This window comes from Elephantulus edwardii, unplaced genomic scaffold (genome assembly GCF_000299155.1).
Source record: "Elephantulus edwardii isolate Elephantulus edwardi_28Jun2011 unplaced genomic scaffold, EleEdw1.0 scaffold00006, whole genome shotgun sequence".
NCBI classification, from domain to species: Eukaryota; Metazoa; Chordata; class Mammalia; order Macroscelidea; family Macroscelididae; genus Elephantulus; species Elephantulus edwardii.
The window spans coordinates 13,545,738-13,570,342 of record NW_006399756.1 but is presented as its reverse complement, the minus strand read 5'-3'; the positions used below and the strand labels follow the sequence as shown (position 1 = coordinate 13,570,342).

Genomic DNA, 24,605 nt, shown 5'->3' with positions numbered 1-24,605 from the left:
TTAGGACTGTGGCTAGACCCAATGGTTATGTGCCCTACTTATAAAATAGACATCAGATTTGAAAGTCTTTGAACAAAAGAATGTAAAATATCTAATCAATCTGAAAGTCTTTGAACAAAAGAATGTAAAATATCTACTCACTTCTGCACCATGTTCTAGAACTTTAAGCAGAACTCTGATAAAAATGTTCTCCCAATAATAAGGTGTTTTGGGAACCTCCAGAATCAAAAGGTTTAAGAAAGCGGAAAATGTATTAACGATTTCCATTACTGCTATATTTTTATTTTGCATCTTGATATTAGAATGATTTTCTCCCAATCTATTACATTCCTCCTATCAAATTTTTCCTGTATTCAATTGCTCAAACCTTTATTGTAAAAGTAAAGGAGACTGTAATAATGGTGACAACAGTGAGGAGAAAGAATAGTATTACTTGAAGCAAACAGAAATCAAGTCGTCCAGAATCCAGGAGGTGAATTCTTCTGAATTCCTAACTTTGGGGTAGTACTGAGATGACAGAAAGTGCTTCTTAGAGCAGGGACCTATCACAAGCAGACAGTTCTGCTCTGAGGTAACCTTGTGAAAGGAATCTCTTGTTGAGTTCCGTGACATAATTTATGGATTCTCCCTGTTACCTAACGCTTCAGATTTCTTCATCTTCTGTTTTCCTGATAGATTTGCAGTATCATGGAACGGTCTAATACCATTAACCACAGTCCCCTCGAGGACCTGCATATTGCGCTACTAAGACATGAAATATTTTGACTGCTTGTATTTATACTGAACAAATAAATGACTGTCTCAATATTTTCTGACCATCATGTACATTCAGGAGTCACAAAATTTCATGATTTTATCTTCATTTCAAAACAGTAACTCCAATTTTATCTAAAAAACTAAAACAAAACCTCAAACTCATTGTTGCTGAATAGGTTATAGCTCTAGCAACCCAGGTTTACAAGGCTGGGGACTGACTGTTCATTTTTCTTCCATGAAAAGAATGGAGAATTTGAACTAATAACCTTTCAGTTGGCAGCCCTATATGCACTATCACTGTAATGACATACCAGCTATTGGGCAACCTCCTCTTGTGCGATTTACAGCAGCTGAAAACTGGCTGGATGGTTAGCTATGAGTCAGTTTCAACTCAAAGGCACACAGCAACAACAATCTGGGAAAGACTTGTGCTCTTATGGAAGCCAACCGTAACCATACACGTCATTTGCAAAGGTGGTAAAGGGAAGAAGGAAAAGGAAGGGGTGGGCATTATAAAATGCATGTAAAAGCTTGTTTCTACTTCACCGAAGAAGACATTCAGATGGCCAACAAGCACATGAAGAAATGTTCAAAATCCCTAGCTCTAAGAGAGATGCAAATTAAAACAACCATGAGATACCATCTCACCCCAGAAAGAATAGCAAAATTTAACAGAACAGCAAGCAACAAATGCTGGCGAGGCTGTGGAGAAACTGGAACCCTTATTCACTGTTGGTGGGAGTATAAAATGGTGCAACCACTGTGGAAGGCGGTATGGCGCTTTCTCAAAAAGTTGCAAATAGAGATACCATTTGACCCAGCAATTCCACTACTGGGAATATACCCCAAAGAGACCATAACTCACATCCAAGCAGATATATGCACACCCATGTTTATTGCAGCTTTGTTCACAATAGCAAGGAGTTGGAAACAACATATGTGCCCATCAACAAACGAGTGGATAGAGAAGCTGTGGTATATTCACACAATGGAATATTATGCTCCATTGAAAAACAAGAAACTCATGTAATATTATTCAAAATGGGTGACTCTGGAGGACATTCTGCAGAGTGAAGTATCTCAGTCACAAAAGGACAAATATTGCATGGTGCCACTGTTGTAAAACAGGACTGAACTTGGGATTGGGGAAGAGACTGAGAAAGAGGGGTTCAGTAATGTATACTGCACTGAAACAGATGAGGGAGAAAACTGTTTAAAAGGGATATGTGATTAGGTATTTTTGTCATGACAGGAGTCTACAGTGAGGACTACATGGTGGAGTGGACCTGGGGGAGGGTTTGTAAAACAATGAAAGAGTTTTTCTTTTACTTTTCCAAGAGGGTAGTTAGTGTATTAGGGGGGAGGGTTGGGAGGGGAGAAACGTGCAACAATGAATGAATGGAAATCCAAAGTCTGTAAATTTTTACTGAAATTAATAATAAAGTTAATTTTTTTTTTTAACAAAAAGCTTGTTTCTAAAATGAAAACTCCTTTCATCATGTTCTTCAGGAATGCTGGGATGTATACTGCCCCAAATCCTTGGTTTTCACTCCGGAACGTCTAGATTCAGAGGTTCCACAGCCATTTTCATGATGCCGCCTCTTCTTTCCCAAGTCCTCAATCGTTACAGGTTGGATAAAGAGTAGAAACATCAGAAGAATCGGGTGACTGGGTCAAAAAATGATAGCAGAGAAAGGAAAGGGGACAATAATATTCACTGATCAGCTATTTTGTGTTTGGAACTAGGAGTAAAGTAAGTAATCTAAGTGAACTCAAGTTCTAGGAGAGGAGGCTCGAGGTGACTCTCTTTGAAGTATTATGTGTTGTGACATGATGTCTGCCTCAACATGTACATTATTACAACTATACCCTTTCACCTTATTGTGAACTTTATCAGGTATGCACCATACATTCTATAGCTATGGAGTTGTTTTCTTAATTTACTGTTAAATTCTCATAGGCTAAACTTGGAAATGTCTTAAATTTGTTCCTAAAGGAAAGAAAAAGAATTACTGCTGAACTTAAATACTGTTAATAGACCGAAATGAATAAAAAACCCCCAGTACTGCCTCTTTTTGGTCTATGTGAAGCTACTGCAGTAGTAACTCTGTCACTTCTTCAATTAGCCTTTAATTTTTTTTAAGACTAAAACCAAATTTTTTGTATCCCAGCTGTCACATTTTATGAGATAGAGACTCTTTCCTTTTCTATTTCCTTATGAGAACAAACAGAACTATAAAAGGCATCCTATTTATTCTATGAACTCTTTAATTTTGCAAATGAGGTAAGGAGAATATTGATCTGGGTATATAGCATCATGCTCCAAACCATCCCTTGATTTCAAATATGGTATTTGTAACCAGTGGTTTCTCATGTTCCCATGCTGCGAGTGGAGGCTATGTGATCCAGTTCTGTCCAGTGAGATTTAAGTATAAATCCTGGAAGAAACTCCCAGGAAAGCATTTAAAAAGGATAAATGACAAATATTTCACACTAAGAATGATGAAGCAGGGTGCCAGTAAGAGCCGAACAATAAAAGTCACTATGATTTAGGGAGCTCTGGTGGCCTAGTGGCAAAAAGCTGCACTGCAATCCCATAGGCACGTGGTTCGAATCCACCAGATACTCTGTTGGAGAAGGAGGGGCAATGTCCTCCTCCTCCTGTACCAGTCAGATCTGATTTGACGGTACAGACACACAAAATAATAAAATAAAATTAAAAAAAAAGGACAGAAAGAAATGTTTGAAAAAAAAAAAAAGTCCCCATGGTTTAATCAATTCTGATAACCTAGAATCCCTAAAGGACAGAGCAAAGGGACCCTCGAGACTTCTAAGGCGGTAAATCCTTACAGGAGCAGACTGCCTCATCCGGGACTGTGGAGAAGCTGGTGGGTTTGAACCAGTTAGCAGCTCAACATGTAATCCATTAGACCACAAGAACACCTGTAAAACCCAGGGCCTTTGTTTAATGTAGAACCAATGTTCTAAACCTGGATTTATCACAAAGGATAAACTTTTTGCTTACTTAAGCCTTTATGAGTTGCATTTTTTAGAACTGAAAAAAATTCTTCTAACTTCTCCACCCTGCTAGGAGATCAGTGCAAGCAGAGAAAGCCCAAGGCTTTGATCTACCACACCAGCACCATAGGTATACATACTATATATACATAATGCTTTCAAACTCAAGGGCACGGTCAGCATGTGGAAGAATTAAGTTTCTTTTTAAACAGTTCACTGAACAAACTGACATTTAAAAAGCTGGTAGACACAAAGATCGTATTTGTATAAAACAGCTTCTAAACTTATCAAATACTGTAGCATATTTATCGTTTAATGATGCTTGCTTTTATCCTAATTTGTAATACATCCAAACTAACCTATCAATCCAACAATGTTTTATGTTGTCGTGATGCTTACTCCTCCCTAGATTTATTAAATTCAGATATAAGCAATCTAATCCTGAAGAAACCAGCTGCTGCTGCTGCTATTTCCACATCACATCTAATGAGCACCTCAGCATTCTTCTTTCGTTAACTATCTGCGGCATAGACTAACACCTAAAAGGACACACGATTCAAGTCTTATGAACTTTTGTTATAAAATATTAAAGCTGTCTAATCTCATCTTTGCAAATATAATAAAGGCAAATGAAAATGCCAATTGCAATAGCACATTAGTGACTATTTCAAAGTAAAGCCAAATATTTACCAGGACAAAATAATTATGTTTTGTTCATACTGTTCTATTATTTCAAAACAAATTTTAAAACTGGTTATTATGCCTCCAAGAAACTACTTGAGATGTTTAACTAAAAAGAAAGGTGACACATGAACATATTCTCTCTGTCTCTCTCTCTCACTCACTCTGTATAAAATTTCACCACTTTGACCTCCAGCCTCCCCATGCGGTCTCCAAGGCTGCAAGTCTTTATATAAACAGACTGTCTCCTTATCTTTCTCTTACTGAGTGGCTGGCAGGTGAATGTTTTAACTAGTGTCACTAGAGCCCACAGATAAGGATTATTGTTGTTGCCAATGAGCTGGAACCAGGTCATAACCAACTGTCCAGAGCGTTTTCAGAGGCTGTAAATTGCACAGGAAGAGAATACCCACCTTTCTCCCACACAGCAAGTGGTGGATTCAAATTACCTTTCAGTTGGCAGCACTGGGCCACCAGAGTTCCCACTAATGATTGTAGTTGTTATTGACCCTCCACGGATTTTTAAAGGCAGTAAAGTGCATGGAAGGAGGGTGCCCATCTTTTTCCCGAGGAACAGCTGGTGGATTTGAACCAGGTGCCTTTGGGATGGGAGCATGCTCCTTACCACTAGGTTACCAGAGCTACCTATAATATTATGATTTAGGCAAATTCCAAGAAGTATGTAATAATTACTATTAAGATGGTTAGCAGCATATTCAGAAAGTACCAACTTATCTTTAGAAACAAATTATAATGGTGATAATTTTTATTAATTTAAGAACCCACAAACTAAATCTAATTATTACATGAGAGCACTATTTCTAAAATTTTTTAACTGTAGCATTTAATATATTTGGAAAGTCTTAACATTTCCTGATTAAGAGAAATTAAATCCAGAATCCTTAACTTTTTCTCACACCAAAAGGTTCATGCCAAATTTGTCCCTTCCTTTTATTTCCTTGGTACTAGTCTAATCCAAGTAACCAGAGACTCTTGACTGATACTTAGAGAACAGATGCCTTTGATCTGTGGTGCTGGAGAAGAGTGTTGAATAGACTATGGACTGCTAGGAGAACAGACAGGTTTGTCCTGGAGAGGGTGAAGCTGGAATGCTCTTTGGAGTAAAGGATTCTGAAGCTTTGTCTGACATACTCTGGGCATGTTCCAAGGAGGGACTGGTCCTTGGAGAGGGACATCACGTTTGGCACAGTGGGGGGACGGCGCAGGAGAGGAAGACCCTTGATGAGATGGATCAATTCTGTGACTGGAGTGGTGGAAATAATGTGTTTGAGACAGTGAGGTTGGCACAGGATAGAACGGCGTTCAGAGCTCTTGTACATAGGGTTGCCCTGAGTTGCAAGCGACTCGCTGGCACATAACAACAACAACCTTCAGACTTGCTTTTTTCTCCTAAAATTGTTTTTCTACCGAAAGAAAATTCTTTACAAAGTATTACTCCTAAGCTTAAAATTCTCCTATCTAACACAATAAAAGGAAAAACTCCTTTTCATGGCATAAGATAATGCAGGACTTTTTTCTATCCCCTACCATGATCATATACCAGCCTTCCCTGCATCTCCAACACACCAAACCCATTCTTGGGTTTCCCTTTACACTTCTGCTGGTGCCCTTGACCTGAAATGTCTCCCTCTTCCTCATAATCCTAGATTCTCCATATGACTTGTTCCTCCTCATTTTCATTGTAGGGTCCCCAGATTTACCAAAAAGAAATACAGAATATGCACTTAAATTTGAATTTTTGATAAATACAAAATAATATTTTAGTATAAATAGGTCCTTCATAATATCTAGTATACTCTTATACTAAAAAATTATTATTTATATAAAACTCAAATTTTCTTTTCTCTGGCAATTCTGCTCTACGATCCTCTCTTTTATCACCAGGTCTAAAGCGCTGCCTTTGCCCTCATTCATCACTTATTTTTCTTCACTGGACTTGGCAGTCTCTGGATTCAGTGACAGACCTCTGGTTTCCTCACTTTTCATTATTCTCTCTCAATAAAATGCATAGTTCATCTCCTTCCTCTTTAAATCTCACACTGTCCATTTTCTTCTTTTGAAACAGCTCTTGTGCTTCTAAAACAGTGTTTAGTACGAAGAACCACTCAACTCGACCTGCTGCTATCAAGGTGATTCCAATTCACGGAGTCTCTAACAGGCTTCGGAGGCTGTAAATCTGGATGAAGAGAGTCTGCTCCACCTTTCTCTCTCAGAGGAGCTGGTGATTTCCATCAGTGTCATTCTGATGTGCAGACAAATGCATAATGGATGCACCAAGATGCCACAAGAGCCCCTCCGTACAAAGCAAGTTCTCAAAAGAGAACTACTGACGGAGTGAATACTCTGAATTAACACGCAATATTAAGTGTTTAAGCAGATTCCCTTCTGATTTCACAAACCATGAAACAATTTACGAGACGGAAAGAAAATCAATGACGCTATGTTTTTCATTTAAACAATGTGGATATGATCGCTTTCTGTGATCCATTTTACTTACCAGTGTAGTACTGAAACACCAGACAAGTAAGAAGGATATATAACTATCTTTACATGATCACAAACAATTAGAAATATTAGTAAAAATTCGTTATGAAATAGCTTTCGTGATCATGGTATCTCCCCTGCCAGGTAAGTATGAAATAGCTTTCTAGAAATGTATATCGACGCAAAGTCTTTTTACCGTCTTAATAGAACTCCTTTGTTTTTCTTCCCAAACACCACTGCTTAATTCAAGTGTGCAATGAATATTTGCTTCTCTGTCATAGGATCCAAAAATGAGTAACCTGCAAGATAAAAATAAAGCAGGGAGACTATTATATCAGTCAGATGCATGAAAATGTTCCTTTCTAATTCTCATGTTTCTACTGTGAAGTAATACGTTACATTATTATTAGTATCGCTTTGTAACAGAAATAAAACAATCATTCAAACACCCTCTAGTGGAAAAGCTAAGTAAAAGTAAAATCAGTTGAGGTTTTAAGACACACCAAGTTTTCAGCAGCTAAGTAAAATAAACCAAGGGTTTTGGGTGGTATAGTCTTAAAGAGCTTTTAAAGGCCACGTTAATCCAAAGGTGGTCCCTCTCTGGGGGTTCAAATCCTCCAGCAGCTCTGAGGGAGACAAAGAACTAATCTCTTCCTGCCTGATTTACAGCTTCCCCAAAATCCACTAGAAGGTTCTAATTCAACACCAATGAGTTTGAGAGTTTGTTTATTAAGTCAAATAAACAGAAAGCATCATAAGAACTGAGTTCAGATCAACTAACAACATTATCTACTCAAGATAAAGAAATTGATAAAGATATTTTTATACAGTAGCAACAACAGATTTTTAAATCAAAAATTAAAAAGCTGCAGTGTGCACCTGGCATGAATAATCTCTGTATAAAATAAACACATATACATCCAAAATAATATAAGTCAGTGGCTCTGAGAACAAACAGATATACATTTGTAGCAAGAGGGTATTTAAAACCAACAAAAGCATCACTTGCTTATCTAGTTAAGTATTGTGTAGGAAAGTCTTTCGGGCAAGTCTAAGAAAGAAACTCATAACTGACTGGTGTGCTGGCTCCGCCGCTCAGTGACCCTCCATCAGGCTTCTGGGCTGTAAATCTTAACAGAAGGGCACCTGCCTGTCTCTCTCCCACTGAGTCACTGGCTTAACAGAGACAATATTAGTTTGGAAAAGAAAATCAGAATTGTTAAGATGTGCTACAATTTAAAGCTCACAACTTCTAGTTAAAAGGAGCAGGTATAAATCTAAACTTCTTCACTGACTACTTTATGACCTAAGGCAAATGACTTAATTTCTCAAAGCTCATTCCCTTCTTTGAAAAATTCAGGGTATAATCAGTACTAACCTCTTAGTGCAGGTCTGAGACAGTCAGGCATAATGCCCAGCAAACAGTCAGTGGTCAAAAAATGTGCATTTCTAGTATGTTCAAAGCAACTATTAAGAAATTCTCTCTCTCACTGCCATCTAGTTGGAACCAACTCACAGCTGGCCCTCCTGTGGGTTTTCAGGAAGTTCTAAGTCACACAGAAAGTATTGCTTGTTGTGGATATGAACTTCCAGAGAGGCATGACCTTTGGGTTGGCAGTGAACTCCCTATGGACTATGGCATCAGAGTTAACTAAGAAACTGTAGCATCATCTAATTTACTGTTTAACAGTCAGATCCAAATAGGAGATCTAAATTCATATATTCATTCTGAAAGAGTATAAAGCTGTTTTTATTAAAAAATAAATAACTGAAAACAAATATTGTCAGCCATGTATCCAACTTCTGTATTTAATTAATCTCTTTGAAACATGAAAAGAAATTTGCCACTTAATTCTGAAGTAAGCCTGAGAATCACTTTAACAATAGCCAACACTCTGTTACTGCCATGGTAGCTCTACAGGAGCATTCTAGAATAGAAATAAGACAGTGAAAGAGACGAGATAAAGAACACTAGAGAAACGTGAGAAAGCGGTGTCTTGGGATCAGAGATTTCTTTTCATGTCCACAAACACCTCACAGACTGACAAGCCTGGCAGAAGGTGGTGGTGAAAATCCTACTAAACTTAGAAAAGTCTTAAAGATTCTTAAAAGGAACTTTAAGTTTGCTTAGCAGTAATAACCAAAAACCTGAAGACGAATTAAAACGCTATGATACTAGGTTTAGGTGATCGGAGACTTTTCATTCACCAAACCTCTGCTGCCACCGTCTGTTCAGAAGGTACATTACCGTCTCAGGCCCTTTAGTACGGCGCAGAAAAATCAGTCTCTTATACTGACAAATATTAATATTTGGGATTTGAGAACAAGAAAGCTAAATTATCAGAATTCTCCCCTTAAATTAGAAGTTATTTTATGTTGCTTATGAAATATTTTTGCATCATCCACAAAAATGAAATAAAAATGGATCACAGACTCTAATTTTAAATAATAAAAAGGAAGCTCAAGTTATGCTGGGGTAGGTACTGGCTGCTTAATCATGAAATCAAAAGTATAAGGATACTACTTTTAAAAATTATAAGCCACAGAATGAGAGGAAATGTTTGCAAATTATGTGAGTAGAGTTTTTAACCTAATCTTAAGTACTCTGAGAACTCAATCATTAAAAAAACCCCAATTAAATGACAAAGTATCAGAAGAGAAATTTCTCCTAAGACAGAAAACTAGACAATAAGCGCATTAAAGATACTCAATCAACAGCATTAAGTCACCAGGAAATTTAAAAAGCAAAACCACAGTGAAGTAAAACACTTCACAACTATTAGATGGGCTACAATGAAAAGACTTGTCAATAACACGTATTTTGAAGGCTATAAAGAATTGAAACCACTGTAGAATGCTGAAAAGTATGTGTAGTAGTACAGTCATTTTGGAAAACAGTGTAGAAGCTCCTTAAAAAGTTCGAACACGAGAGACACCATCAAACATTGCCACTGAGGGGGAAGTGACTCACAGCTGACCCTCTGAGAGGACTGTCGGAGACTATCAGATGCACATGAGGAGACTATCTTGGAGCTGCTGGTGGAATTAAACTACCTAAGAGGTGCAAGCAGCCTTTGGGTTAGAGAGCAAGTCCCTGCACACTAGGTCAGCAGAGCTCCCGGAAAGATCCCATAAGACACATTTCACTCCTGAGGAGAAACAAGACACACTCACAAGTTTACATCAGTGTTCACAGCAACATGATACACAAAAGATGAAAAGGAGAAAAAGCATTTACTCATTAATGGATGAATGTAGAAATAAAATGTACCATGTCACTACCACGGAGTATCTGTTACTAGAAAGAAACCAACTACTGAGACTTGCTTCATCATGGGGGAATCGTGAGGATATTAAGTCAAAGAAGCCAAACTCTAAAGACCATACATTTTAGGATTCCACTGACATGAGCCAAGCAGACCTGCAGGAACCCTGCGCACAGCACGCCAGAGGGAAACGGAGAGTGGCTGATTAATGGTATGAGGTTCTTGCTGAAGTGTTGGGGACAGCTGCAGAACTCGGGGAAACGTAAGCAATCACTGAACTGAATAGTTTAAAATAGTAAATGTTATCCACACAAATCATATCTCAATTTAACAATGAGATGCATCTCTACATCAATTACAAAGGCTAAAGCCTAAACAACGGACACAAGCGAGGATGGGCAGGGAGTGGCGCAGTGGAGCGGCGGGTGGAAGGTAACGCGCACCCCCACTCTGGAGGGTTGGATGGCAGCTGCTTAGAAAATTAAACGCACACACAACCATCCATATGACACAATTACAGAACTCTTTAAGTTATTTAAGAGAAATGAAGACATATGTCGACACAAAGACTTCTAAATGAATAGTCACGCCAACTTTGTTCACAATAGCAACAAACTAGAAAACTGCCCAAACTGTCATCAAAATTAACTGTAATAAAAATGTGATCCATTTATGCAGTTGAATACTATTCAGCAATACAACAGTATGGATATTTGCAATTCTTTTCAAACACAGATGAATTTAAAAATCACTGTGTGAAGTAAAGGAAAGTAGGTCTCAAAGTATATACTGTATGATTCCAATGGCAGAAGGGAGCTCTGGTAGCCTAGTGGCAAAAGCTGCACTGCAATCCCAGAGGTGTGTGGTTCGAATCCAACAGATGCTCTGCAGGAGAAGGAAGGAAAACCTCCTCCTGTACCAGTCAGATCCGATTTGACAGATGAACAAAAAATAATTAAAATAAAATAAAATTGGAAAAAAATTCTAGTGGCAGAAAGTAGATCTGTGGTTATTTAATGATACATTTCAGGAGATGAATTTCTTTGGCAATTAAGATGATAACCACCAGTATTAAGAAGAATCTGTTAGAGAGCCAAAGGCCAAGCCATCAATGCACGGGAGTCGGCATGAAAAGCTGCCACTGGCCAAGCCTGTGATAAAGTACTAAAACGATTAAAGACGGAAAAGATCACGTTGCTGCTGTGCTATGGAGTCAGTTCTGACTCCCAGCGACCTACTATGATGGAGGAGAACTGTCCTGTTGTGTTTCCTCAGCTTAATCTTTATAGATGGACATCACCAGACCTTTCCTTCCTAGGAGTGGACAATGAGCTCAAACCACTGACGTTTTTGGTTAGCAGCCAAGCACTTACCTGCTCTGCCAACATGGCTCCTAAACATTTATTATAATAATTTGGGGGGAAATTACAGAAACACATTCAATCCATGCTTGTGGTAGAGAAAAGACTTGGAGTTAGATAATCACCATTTTGCATTTATCAAAAAAGAATGGTTAAGGCAAGAATCATCCTTGGATACTAAATCTAAGGATTTGGAGATTTGATGAAGAGGACATTCGCTTTGAATTAAAGTGTCTCCTTATAGACTGCTTATTGGGGCAAGGGGTGGGTGGACAGTAAGTGCACAGTGGAGAAAAAGCAGACAATATTTTGACCAGAGTATTTTGATCAATTCAATACTGTCTGAATGAACACATACAGTGAATTAAGTTAGGGGCTACTTAGCACTACATTTCTGAACATGTTGGTAACTGCCTATAAGAGAATCCTCTTACTCTTAAGACATAAGCGCTGAATTTAGGACTACAAAATGTTAACAACAGTTAAGTTTGGGTGATGGGTATATAAATGGTCTTTGCTCAACCCTTACAACTTATCCAAGTTCAAAATCATTACCAACTAAAAGATTTTAAATAAACAATATACTTATGAAGCAAAGGTTACATGATAGCATTTGGGGATATACATCCTCTTGTGTATACTTGGCCAATCCACAATAATCAAAAGGAAGACAGTTATAAAGAATATAAAGTCAAGATAGATGCTCAGGAGTGAGCACGAGTAAAGTGCTAAGGTTTTATCTTCCAAAACAGGAAGGAGCTACAAGCTATTTCTCTCTAAATAATTAATAAGTTACATTATTTTAAAATTAAGATATATTATATTCGTGTTACAATAAACATTAAAAAGATTTTAATAAACATTAAAAAATATTTTCATTAAAAAATTAAAAAAAGAAGTATTTTCATGAATTCTTATACAGCAGAACCAAGCATCCCAAGCCTTCATGAACTTTTGTTTCCAACAAGCATTCCAGGCACCAATTAAATGCATCTTGACTGCATGCTCAATCAATTTCAGATTGCAAAAACTGGTAGAAGCTTTGATTTCTTCATCTTCAGCATTCATTACTGATTTTAGCTGTATTAAAATATTTGCTTATATGCATATTGATAGTATCTTCCCACTCAGCATTGTATTTCAGGCTAGATGGTGAAATGTTCTTTTTGATGGTGAATGTCACACCATTCCTCTTTATCATTCCTGGTATAGTACATCATATGTTGTCTGATTCAAAATGGTCAAAACTAGTTCACCTCAGTTCACTGATGCTTACAATGTCAATCTCTTTGTATTTCATTTCATTTTCTGATAAGTTCCAATTTTCCTAGATCCATATTTTGTACATTCCATATTATTATCATTACTAATAAAATTACTTAACTATATATCAATTCTTTCATTATTATTTATAATTAAGATACCATTATTAATGGATGTTTGTGGCTTTGTCTCTGAATTGTGAAACACACCACACCAGCCAGTAAAGTCCTTTACTCTATATACATGAACATCTTTACTTCCAGTGAAAGCTTTACCTTATTTGTGACATTAAATAAATTATGTTGAGGAAGCAGCGCTTTCCAAGTTGCATTATGAATGCCTTCCAAACCGAGGGGTTCATCTTCTGGTACTTTATCAAACAGTATACTGATGCTATTAATATTTACCTATCGCTGATCACAATTACTGGCAAGACAGTGCTTCTGTCTACTTTACAGATGTGTTCAATGGATTGACACAGTGACTGAAGACACGGGCTCCAGCATGTCAGAGATGATGAGGATAGCACAGGATATGACGAAGTTCAGATCTGTTGTCCACTGGGCTGATCTGAACTGTACTCGACCTGACGGTACTTAGGAACAAAACAAACTAAGGACATACAACCCAAAGGTATGTGAACCCAGGTGTGAGCTTTTACCTTTCTAACTCAGATACATTTATTTCCACTTCATGCTGCCTTTCAAAGCTGTATAATAACTCTAACATTTTCAATAAACGATCTGTTTTTTACAAATACTTCTAATTTCTTCCCGTAATGGCAAAACTCTCTCAAGGCCTTATAACAAATTTAATAAAAACTCTCCAAAATTTTTCTTTAAGTCTAAAATGACTTAAAATTTAAACAGATAAAAAAAAGAATACAAAGAAAAAAAACTGCTCATGCAGAACCAATTTATTATTTAAAAACAGAAAGATTAAAAAAATAAAAGGGTAGGTCCTCACACAGAATGCTGTTTGTCTATGGATGAATATGATATTCCATTTTATAGATTTAGGGGGAAATTACTAACATTGTATTTTTTTCACTTGATTTAAAGTCACTTTCTTAAGTGTCTTTGAAACAACATTTATAGAAATGTTAAACTAATCCTTGTAACAACTTGAAAATGGCTGCACAGGTCTTGTTCATGTAAGAGAAAATACAAACATGCATCCATGATCAGAACCCACGGGAGCAGCAGTCAAGACATCAAGTGACGTATCTGCACTGGGCAAACCTGTATCTCTTTTAAGTTTCAAAAAAGCAAAGATGTCATTTTGGTAGCTAAAGAGCAGCACTCCAAGTCATAGTTTTTCTAATGCCCCAAATGCATTTGGAAGTTGGGTAAGAAAAAGAAACACAGAAGAACTGATGCAATCAGATTATGGCATTGGTAAAGACTATGGAATATACTATGGACTGTCAAAAGAACAAATTATCTCAATAATAAAAGAAATGCAACTAGAAAGTACCCTAGAGGTGGAAACAGAGAAACTTTGACCTGTCTACCCTGGATACAATCATCAAGAAAAAATGGTTGCTAAATAAGGATACCATGGTTTGCCAAGTAGAGGGCCAGCAAGAATGAAGGAACCTCAATGAACTCTGACTCAATGGCTACCAATAACGGATTCCATCATACAGGAACATGGAGCAAAAAATATTTCCTTCTGTAATAAAACAGTACTATTAGTCAGAATACAAAACACTCTTTACGAGTGTCTTTATAAAGTCTTTGATTCCTACAGGAAAATGCTTGAGTAGTAAGGGCATAGTGACCAAAATCAACAGCTGGTAAAGTGGTTAAAAAGCTACAAAATTCATTGCCATCAAGTTGGAATGGATTCATTGTTCTGGGTTTTCTTTTTTTTTTTTGGATTTTTTTTTTTGATGTTCTGGGTTTTCAGAGGCTGTAAACAGAATGGGAAAAGGTCCATTTTGCTCTTGAGGAGTTGTTTGTTACGCACCGTTGAGTCAAAACTGACTCACAGCTGGCCCTCCAGCAGGTTTTCACAGGCAGTAAGTCACCTCATGGGGAAGACTTTCTCCCATGGAGCAGCTGGTGAATTTGAACCAACTGCCTTTGGGTTGGGAGTAGAACTCTGGTATATTATATAACCTACTCAAAGTTAACCTATTTAGCAAGAATATACAAATATTAGGTACAAAATAGAACATCTGTATTAAGTACTTATTTTTATTATTGGTTATAAATAAAAATACAAGTGATGCTAAGAACCTAATTAGTGGTACAAACAAATGTTAAAAAAGTGTGGCATAATTATAGTTACATTTGGAACTATCAGACAAGAAAGCACTTTAAGAAAGTAAATTTTGAACTGAACCCGGAAAGGATAGTTTCAATGAACAGTGAGTGAGTGGAGGAGGGCTTTCATTTTTGAAAGGTAGTGAAAAGGCAATAAACTGAGCTTGGTTTTTAAAAGTCCAAGACGGGGAAACCACAACCCTTGGGTCAAATCCAGTCTGTTCCTACTGCCTGAGAGCTACCAAATGTCCAGTTTCAAATGGCTGAAAAACATCTCATGGCACATAAATATTAAAGGAAATTAATACATAGTCTTATTGGCAGGCCCATTCATTTACACTTGGCTATTTATAACAACATGTAAGGCAGAGCTGAGTAATTCAATGGAAACACAAAGCCTAAAATATTTATAAATTATTTCTACAGAAAAAAACCCTGGTCATTCTTCCCCCTAGGGAAGAGCACTACCACTGAGCACTGAGTAAATGAATGGGTAGGGGAGGAAAAGAAAGCGGGAGGCAAGAAGGCTTGGTGTTTGTGTTTGGAGGCTATGGTGAGGATTTGATTCCACATCTTAGGAAGAATGGAAAGCCATTCCAGGAGACTGACAACACGATGAGCATTTTTAAAAAGACTGCTGCTATTTGAAGAGAACCAGAGTTTTAGGAGATAAGTGAGCAGATCAATGTCTTAAGTAGTTCAAGAGCAAGGTGAGCAAGCTTAGGTGCTGTTGTTGCTGTGCACTGTGGAGCTGGAAGCAACCCAGAGCTGACCCTCCAGCAGGTTTTCAGAGGCAGTACATGCCATAGCAGGAGACCGCCTGTCTTTCTCCCGTGGAATAGATGTCAGATTTGAACCACGTGCCTTCAAGTTGGCAATTCTTTATCACTAAGCCACGTGAGCTATTTAGACCATGGTGCTAACAAAGTAAAATAAGGAGAAAGGATAGGAAGACTGTTTTTACAATTTTTTTTAGTTCTAAATTGTTAAGAAACCACCAGGGGTTTCAAAGTCTGGATACGGGACTTTTTCAGAGTGTTTACACGTACTGTAAATGATCTTCAAATCTGCTAAATGATGAACAGCTCTTCAACAAGTGGTAAATTAAAGTTACGCCAACAGGGTATTATACGCTTAAAGATTTGAGACTCCAACAGAAAAAAAAAATTGCTCTCCCACATTAGATTATTTTCTAAAATATGGCTTATATTTTTTCTCAAGCTAAAAAGAACTACTTTTATGAAAGTAAATTTGTAACTATAGACATAACAGATAATATACAAGAATACCAAAAGGGAATAAACACAAATACTGCTTAGATGCATTTTTCCACTGCATTTTCTTTTGAAAAATAGTTATAACACAACAAAGGGGACATACCTGCTACACTCTAACAACGTCACTTTAAGACGACCTTCAGTAAGCGCCCACTGCTGGATGTGGATGTACTCGTCCTCATCCTCTTCAAATCCTTGCAAGGTTTGGAATGGAAAAAATGGCTTAAACCTGGCAAAAGTAAAGAGAAGTCTAAATTTCTAAGTAACAAACACCACAGTTAGAATTATAATAAGGAAAATAAAACCTAATATTGCATGTGCCCACTTCCTAAACAACATGCCTCTGGAAACTCTATGAACTTTGATAAATGACAATAGTTATAAAGCAAAAGGCTTCAGGCCTTTTGTTCATTGGGTCGCTCTGAGTCACGCTCGACTCAATGCCAATCAACAACAAAAACAACTACCAAAAAAAAAATTAGTTGCTCTGTTACCTCACTAACAAGCAGCAAATGGTACAGCCCCTGGTCTTCTGGCACACCCGACCTGGTAAGTCAAGGCATTAGAATAAAGGGCAGGAACATTCAGAGGCAGCCAGAAGACCTTTGCTTGGGGCAGGATCAAGAAAGAAAAAATAATGTTCTTAAAGTACAAAATCAAGACTCAGAATACATTGTTCATGGAAACAATACAAGAGAATGATTCCATCAGGTCAGAACTAGCCATAGTTGACCCTCCACTGGGTTTCCAAGGCTGTAAGAGTCACAGGTGCCTTGGATAATTCGGAAAGGTCTGCCTTTGTGTCAACCCCCCTGAGGGCCAGGTCTCCAGAACTCCCTCTGGATAGTGATTATTGCCACTGTTACGAGCCATCAAGTGGGAATCCACTCAGAGCTGGCCCTCTGGCAGGTTTTCACAGGCTGTAAATTATACAGGAGGAGACGGCCTCTCTTAATCCTGAAGCGCAATTGATGGACTTGAACTGTGTGCCTTTGGGCTGCCAGTGTAGTTCCTTATCTTATATAATGATTAGTTAATGATCATAGTAACAACCACAGCAACAATTACAAATGACAAAAGTATTCATCAAGTGTTCACTCTTTACCAGCAGTGTGCTAAGAACTTTACATGAATTATTTAATGACCACAGCTTTAAAAGGGTGAGATTATTAGCTACTCTCTGCAGAGAAAGGCTTAGAAAGGTGAAAAAACCTGTCCCACTGCACACAAAACTAGAATTCAAGTCTATCTGATTCCACCAAAGCCTAAAACTAACTAACACTTCAAGTAACCATATCCGTTTTATTCGTGTAACAGAAATTATTTCAGTATTTACATGCCATTGGTTAATGTCACTGTTATAAATGAGCAAGTTTCTCTCTCTCTCTCTCTCACACACACACACACACACACACACACTTTTTAATTTGAAATACAACTTTTCTGTGAATATCACAATGATATTTCTCCACTGAAGGACAGAGAAAATAGGGTAGTATTGGGCTTAAATTCTACAGTTGCCAATTCACCCTACATGCTGCCACTAGTATGTATTCTAAAAGCTCATATTCATGGCATTTGCCAGCTCAAAATGTTTAATGACTTCTCACTGATAACAAAAAAAGATTTCCACAAAGTTGTTGATTTCTACAAGGTTTAAAAGGAAGCTTAGGAAACCGTAAGTTTACGTTAAAGGTGGAGGAATCAATTAGAAGACTGAGAACGACTGAATTGTGATGTAGAAACTGCTGAATTGGTGTATGTTCTTTTGTAGGTATGAGCAACAATAAAAACTAACTTATTTTTAAAATATTCTTCATTTCATATTCAAAGAAGACTGTCACAGCAAAATTTGTCCATAGTATTTTCTCTTAATATGAGTCTTCCAATCTAGAAAATTTACTTTTCTCCAGACTCAATATATATTCATCCCTTCAGGTTTTTTGTATCAACTGGAGAATCTTCCTTCTCTATCTATTAAAATTCTACTCTCCTTGCATCATCAACTCAAGGTCCTAGAGCACACCACACTCCTCAAGTTTTACTTCTCTGTATCCCACAGTCATTCAAACTGCTGTGCATTTATGCTTTCAAAACGCACTGCCACTAAGCAGATTCTGACTTAGAATGATATTCCATTGGGTTTCTGAGACTATAAATCTTAGCCGGAGACTGTCCATATTTCTCTGTTGAGGCTGCTGGTTTCAAACTGCCAGAGAAGCTAGCCTTTTGGCTGTTGTTACTTGATGCTGAGTACAACTTATAGCAACTCTGTGAACAACAGATCTTTCTGTTCTTTCCTTGTCTTCTCTTACACACTTGAGCCCACTGCTCACTGTTTCAGTCCATCTTGTTGAGGGCTTCAAACAAATGCTTTTTGGTTAGCAGAGCAATAATCTCCAGATTATATGAGCAGAGCATTACATACGTGTGTGTGTGTGTGTGTGTGTGTGTACTTAAACCTCAACCTCACTGCTGTCAAGTCTGACCCTTCAGCGAGTATCTGGAGGCTGTAAATAACATGGAGAGAGATTCTGCATCTTCCACCCACTGAGCCACTGGTGGATTTGAACCGGGTTAGCAGCCTAACTCCCTATGGACTACATACGTCACCAAAGCACCCTATGTATGTATAAAATAAAATACAATAAAAGAAATTAAAATGCTAAATTAAAAATTTTTCATGTAATGGAAAACCATAAAAAGAATAAAAACAAAGGCTCCTGATAGGACTAAAACATCTACCTAAGGTTTAGCCAAATTTCCCTTGTTACTCAATTATTTGCCTAATTTTAAAACCACTTATGTCATACAAATGAGGCTTGGTGGTGCAGTCGGTTAAGAACTGGGCTGCTAACTGTGTCTGTGGTTTGAATCCACCAGCTGCTTTGTGGGAGAAGATGAGGCAATCTACTCCTGTATTCACAGCCTCAGAAAGTCCAGGAGCAGCACCTCCCCAGCTTACAGGGCCTTATGGTCGGAACCAACTTGATAGTAGTGAATTTTTGTTCCGTTTCTAGTTTCTGTTATATACTGTAGCTTGGCACCTTCATAAAAATTTCCACTGTATATTCAAACTAGATACAAATAGTTTCACAGAAGTATGTGGGTTTTGTCCCCATTCCCCTGCTTATTTCAGGTTTAAGAATTAGCTAATTTTAAGACGAGATAATTCAGCTTGCAATTGGATGCTGCAATTCAATCAAGAGTCTGTGAGAATGGATTTTAAAAAGTCTAAAATTATGCTGTCTCCAGGATAAATAGGGGAGCTCTGGTGGCCTAGTGGTAAGAAGCTGCGCTACAATCCTGAAAGGATGCAGTTTGAGGCCACCAGCTGCTCCTTGGAAGGATGGGCAGTCTCCTCCCATGCATTTAACTGCCTGTGAAAACCCGCTGGAAGATCAGCTATGGTTTGGTTCCGACTCTATGGTACACAACAACAACAGGATAAATAAATAAATTCAAAGATACAAATAGATTGAGCATTAAAGTATGTACAGATTTATCAAGCAGTTACCACAAGAAAGCTACAATGGCTATACTAATATCAGAAAACACAGATTGTAAATTTTCTAGTTTCTAGAGAAATCACAAATGGGTCAGTCAATCCATTAGGAGAAGATATCAATTATAAACATGTAGGTCCTAACAGCACAGCAGGGAGTGTCAATGTCTTAGTGAAAAGAGATGCACTAACAATCTGAAGGCACCAGATTCAAATCCACCAGCTGCTCTGTAGGAGAAAGATGGGCAATCTCCTATGTTCTTTACTGTCTGTGAAAATCCGCTTGACTATCAGCTCTGACTCGACAGTACACAACAGCAACAAATAACAGAGCACCATATAAATGAAGCAAAACTGAGGAAATATGGGAGAAATAGACAATTCAACAGTAACAGTTGAAGACACTTGCATACCCTAGTTTCAATAATGGACAGAGCTGGCAACAAGTTCAATTCTGAAATGTGCTTGTACAATAATACTAAACCAACTAGGCCTAACAGACATCTATCAGTAGTTAGGTAACGTAATAACACATATACAGTCTTCACAAGGAAACATGAAACATTTTTTGAGATAGATCATGTACTAGGCCAAAAACCAAAAACTTAAAAGTTTAAAAGGACAAAAAAATAATACAAAGTAGGTTCTCCAGACACATATCTGGGTTCTTATCCTCTGGTGCTTTGGGAAGTAGCAGGACGAGGGAGGTTAACTGCTACTTAATTATACAAATCTTTTTATTCTTTAAGTTAGGTGCATTAACAACGCAAAAAGACATTAACTAATGCTCCAGAGGGATGTGACGTGCTGATTTAGACTCTTTTAACAGGTTTGAAAACCAGCCATATGTACGACCACATCCTCCCCTGACAACATGCCCATGTAACACACAGTGTATATAATACACACAGCATGCACAGACCAACACTACTTGATCATCAGGTCATTGTGATCCATAGAGTTTTCAGAGGCTTAAGTTTCCATCTGTTGTATATGCGCTTGGTATGCGTCAAAGTTGACTTAACATCATCTAACAACAACAATTTTCAGAAGTAGACTGACAAGTCTGTTTGTAGTTTATCTTAATCTGGAAGGTCCCCTGAAATGTGTCGGGCATCATCACAGCATGCAAGCCTCCAAGGGCCAACAGGTGGTATCTGTACATGAGGTGCTGCGTCCAGGTCTCCTGCACGCAGAACAAAGACTGCATTCTACCACCTCATCCCAGTATCCTCTTGAAGGGGCCTAGGAGGAGCTGTGGATGTTGGCGCTATTTCACTGCTTGCTCTGTAAGCTGGTTACATGGGTGTGTTCACTTTGTAAAAAGTCACTGAGCTAAATTTTCCCATGAGTGTACTTTTCAAGTTTTTGTTTCTCAGATGGTAAGTTATATTTTAGTAAAAGCTTAAAACAGAAAAAAAAAATCCCACAAAAGAAGTTTAGAAATGTACATCACTTCAATAAAATGTCTTAATTTTTTTTTAAAAAAAGATTTTACACCTAAGAAAGAAGCCAAGACTTTTTCTCATGTGGATCTGAGAAAATGTTTTCTAACTTCCAAAATATGTTTTTGCTCTGACTGAGATGTTTCTTCACAATTGTGCCACCAGCACCCCGCATGCCAGCTGGTGACATCCCCATCACATGGCAGCAGTAAAACTGTGTGCAAACACTGTGGCTCTTCACAGAAAAAGGCTTTTCTATAAACTAAATATAAAAATATTTCAAGGCTTAGATCTACTCTTGACTTTAGCAATGGCTTCTGTGGGCTTCCCCAGGTGATAAATCTGCCAGAGGTTTCAGTTCAAGAAAAGAACAAAAAAAAATTACAACAATTAGAGCTCAACAAAAAAGAGGACAGGCTGCCTCAACACCTAGCAAGCCGTCAAGCTGTAGAAATATTCATGTGGAGGTCGGGTGAGGATTCAAACAGGGAAGGTGCTGTGAAAAGGAGACAAATTTGGATGCCGACTTCATAATTTATAAAATGCATGATTTTAGAGCAAGGTTGTTAATTTCTTTGAGCTTTAAATTCTTGTTTAAGAAAAGAGGAGAGGGGGAAAGAACAGCTTTTTCTTGTTACTATGAAAAGTGAGAGAAAGGAATTCTTACATAAGAACACTTTTTAATCTATAAGGCACCTTATCTGCTAAACATAAAGAGAATTCTCTAAGATTAAGGAAGAATTAACTGTATCACCTCTGCGATACCTTTTAACTTCATCTAAAATTCTGTCCCATTATTTAAACCACATGTTCTAGCTGTCATATCTCAATTTATAGCATGTATGGTAGTGTAAGGATTTAAGGAAAAACAGATTCTCTTTAGAAAGTAGGAATTCCCCCCCCCATGTAATAATATTAATTAATCACTGAATGAGATGAAAGGAGACCCTTAGGCATCGTCCAGACCAAGTGCCTCAATACGTATAAGGAAACAAAAGCTCTAAAGAATAAAGTAAGTAGCCATGAAACCAATCACTAGCAGCCCTACGTACATACCATGGACTCCTTCTCTTAGACGAAGTGCAGAGAGAATACTCCTTAGAAGCAAGACGCAAGGAGGGTGAGATTTCATCTTAGATACTTTGGGCAGGCTCGCAGTACAGGCCAGTTCCTTAAAAAAGACATCATGCTTGGTAAAGTAGAAAGTGAGTGAAAAAGAGGGAGGCTGTCAATGAGATGGGGCAACAGAGCAGCTGTTACGATGCACTTGAACCACAGCCGCCAGGGTGAGGATGGGCAGGAGCTGGAAGTGCTTTGTTCTGTTGTACACGGGGCTGTTGTGAGTTAGAACTGACCTGACATGACGAGTAACAACACTGTGACAAAAGTACCCTGACTCCTAATTCTTTATACCCCTGTTGCCGTAGCGAGCCATGGTGGCACAGAAGGGTCAGGCACTGGGCTGTGAACAGAAAGGCTAGTGGTATGAACCCAACAGCCACTTGGTGAGAGAAAGATGAGGCAGCCCACCACTGCAAAAATTTAGTCTTGGAAACTATGGGTCTGTCTCGCAGGGTACTATCAAAACTGACTTCACTGCGGCAGTGGATGTTAGCTCTTGTTACTGCTGTTAAGATTCGCGGGTGGCATAAACGACTTGAACTCTTGTCACTAAATAAAAGGCTGGCTGTCAAAACCCATACAGTGGCAGGAGAGAAAAGCCCTAGCACCTGCCTCCACAGGATCACAGCTAAGGAAACCTGGGGCGGCCAGTCCTACTTCCATTACACGTGGGCTGCCATGAGTTGGATCAGCAACCAATGTTTCTGTTGCAGTTAGCTGCCATTGAGTCAAGCTGATCTTCAAAACAAACAAAAAAAACACTGCCCAGGTTTGTTCCATCCTACTGACTGCTGTGTATTTGACCTATATAGCTAATGTTAGATGGATCTTGGCAGAAGGCAAATATCAGAAGAATGTCTATCTGTGCTTCATTGACTATGCAAAGGCTTTTGACTGTGTGGATCACAACAAGCTGTGGCTGACTCTGAGAAGAATGGGAATCCCAGAACATTTGATTGTGCTAATACGAAACCTTTACTTGGACCAAGAGGCAGTCGTCAGAACAGAGCAAGGAGACACTACATGGTTCAAAATCAAGAAGGGGGTTCGTCAGGGATGTATTCTGTCTCCATATCTTTTAATTCTGTATGCAGAACAGATCATCTGAGACGCTGGGCTATACGAAGAGGAATGTGGCATCAGGACTGGTGGAAGAGTCATCAACAACCTGCATTATGCAGACGACACAACCCGGTTTGCTGAAACTGAGGAGGACCTGAGGCACTTGCTGCAGAAGGTCAAGGACTGCAGCCTCCTACAAGGACTGAAGCTCAACATCAAGAAAACAAAGATTCTCACCACTGGGCCAATTGGCAGCATCAGTTTGGATGGTGAAGAGATTGAGATAGTTAACAGTTTTAGTTTACTTGGCTCCACAATCAAGACTCTTGGTAGCAGCAGCCAGGAAATCAAGAGATGAATTGCACTGGGAAAGTCGGCTGTGAGGGACCTCTCAAGAGTACTGAAGGACAACGACGTCAGACTGGAGACTAAGGTGTGCCCGATCCGGGCTATAGTCTTCACAATTACATCAGAGAGTTGGACAGTGAATAGGGTTGATAGAAAGAGAATTGATGCCTTTGAGCTGTGGTGCTGGAGAAGAGTGTTGAATATACCATGGACTGCTAAGAGAACAAACAGGTTTGTCCTGGAGAAGGTGAAGCCAGAATGCTCCTTGGAATCAAGGATTCTGAAGCTTCATCTGACATACTTTGGGCATGTTGCAAGGAGGGACTGGTCCTTGGAGAGGGACATCATGTTTGGCAGAGTGGAGGGACGGTGCAGGAGAGGAAGACCTTTGATGAGATGGATCGATTCTGTGAATGGAGCGGTGGGAATAAGTGTGTCTGAGATGGCAAGGTTGGCACAGAATAGAACAGCATTTAGAGCTCTTGTACATAGGGTTGCTATGGGTTGCAAGCAACTCGATGGCACATAACAGCAACAACAACAACAACAATTATTTAGAATTTATGTCAGGCTTTGTTCTAAAACTCTTATGCATACTATTAACTCATTTAATTTTTACAAAGCACATTAGAATATTTCTACAGGGAAAAAAAAATTAGAAGCAGAATTACTGCCTCAAGGAGAACATCCAACTTAAAATTGTCCTCAAACAAAATTATACCAATT

At 38.4% G+C, this 24,605-nt stretch overlaps 1 protein-coding gene across 1 annotated transcript in view; it reads right to left on the bottom strand.

Annotated features, from left to right (window-relative positions):
- Positions 1 to 24,605, bottom strand: part of PDZD8 (PDZ domain containing 8) — a 67,291-nt gene that overhangs the window by 18,748 nt on the left and 23,938 nt on the right. The window contains exons 2-3 of the mRNA XM_006879906.1: positions 16,501 to 16,626; positions 7,157 to 7,259 (exon numbers count right to left, since the gene is read on the bottom strand). Coding sequence (XP_006879968.1) covers positions 7,157 to 7,259; positions 16,501 to 16,626 — 229 coding nt within the window. The remainder of the gene's footprint in view (positions 1 to 7,156; positions 7,260 to 16,500; positions 16,627 to 24,605) is intronic.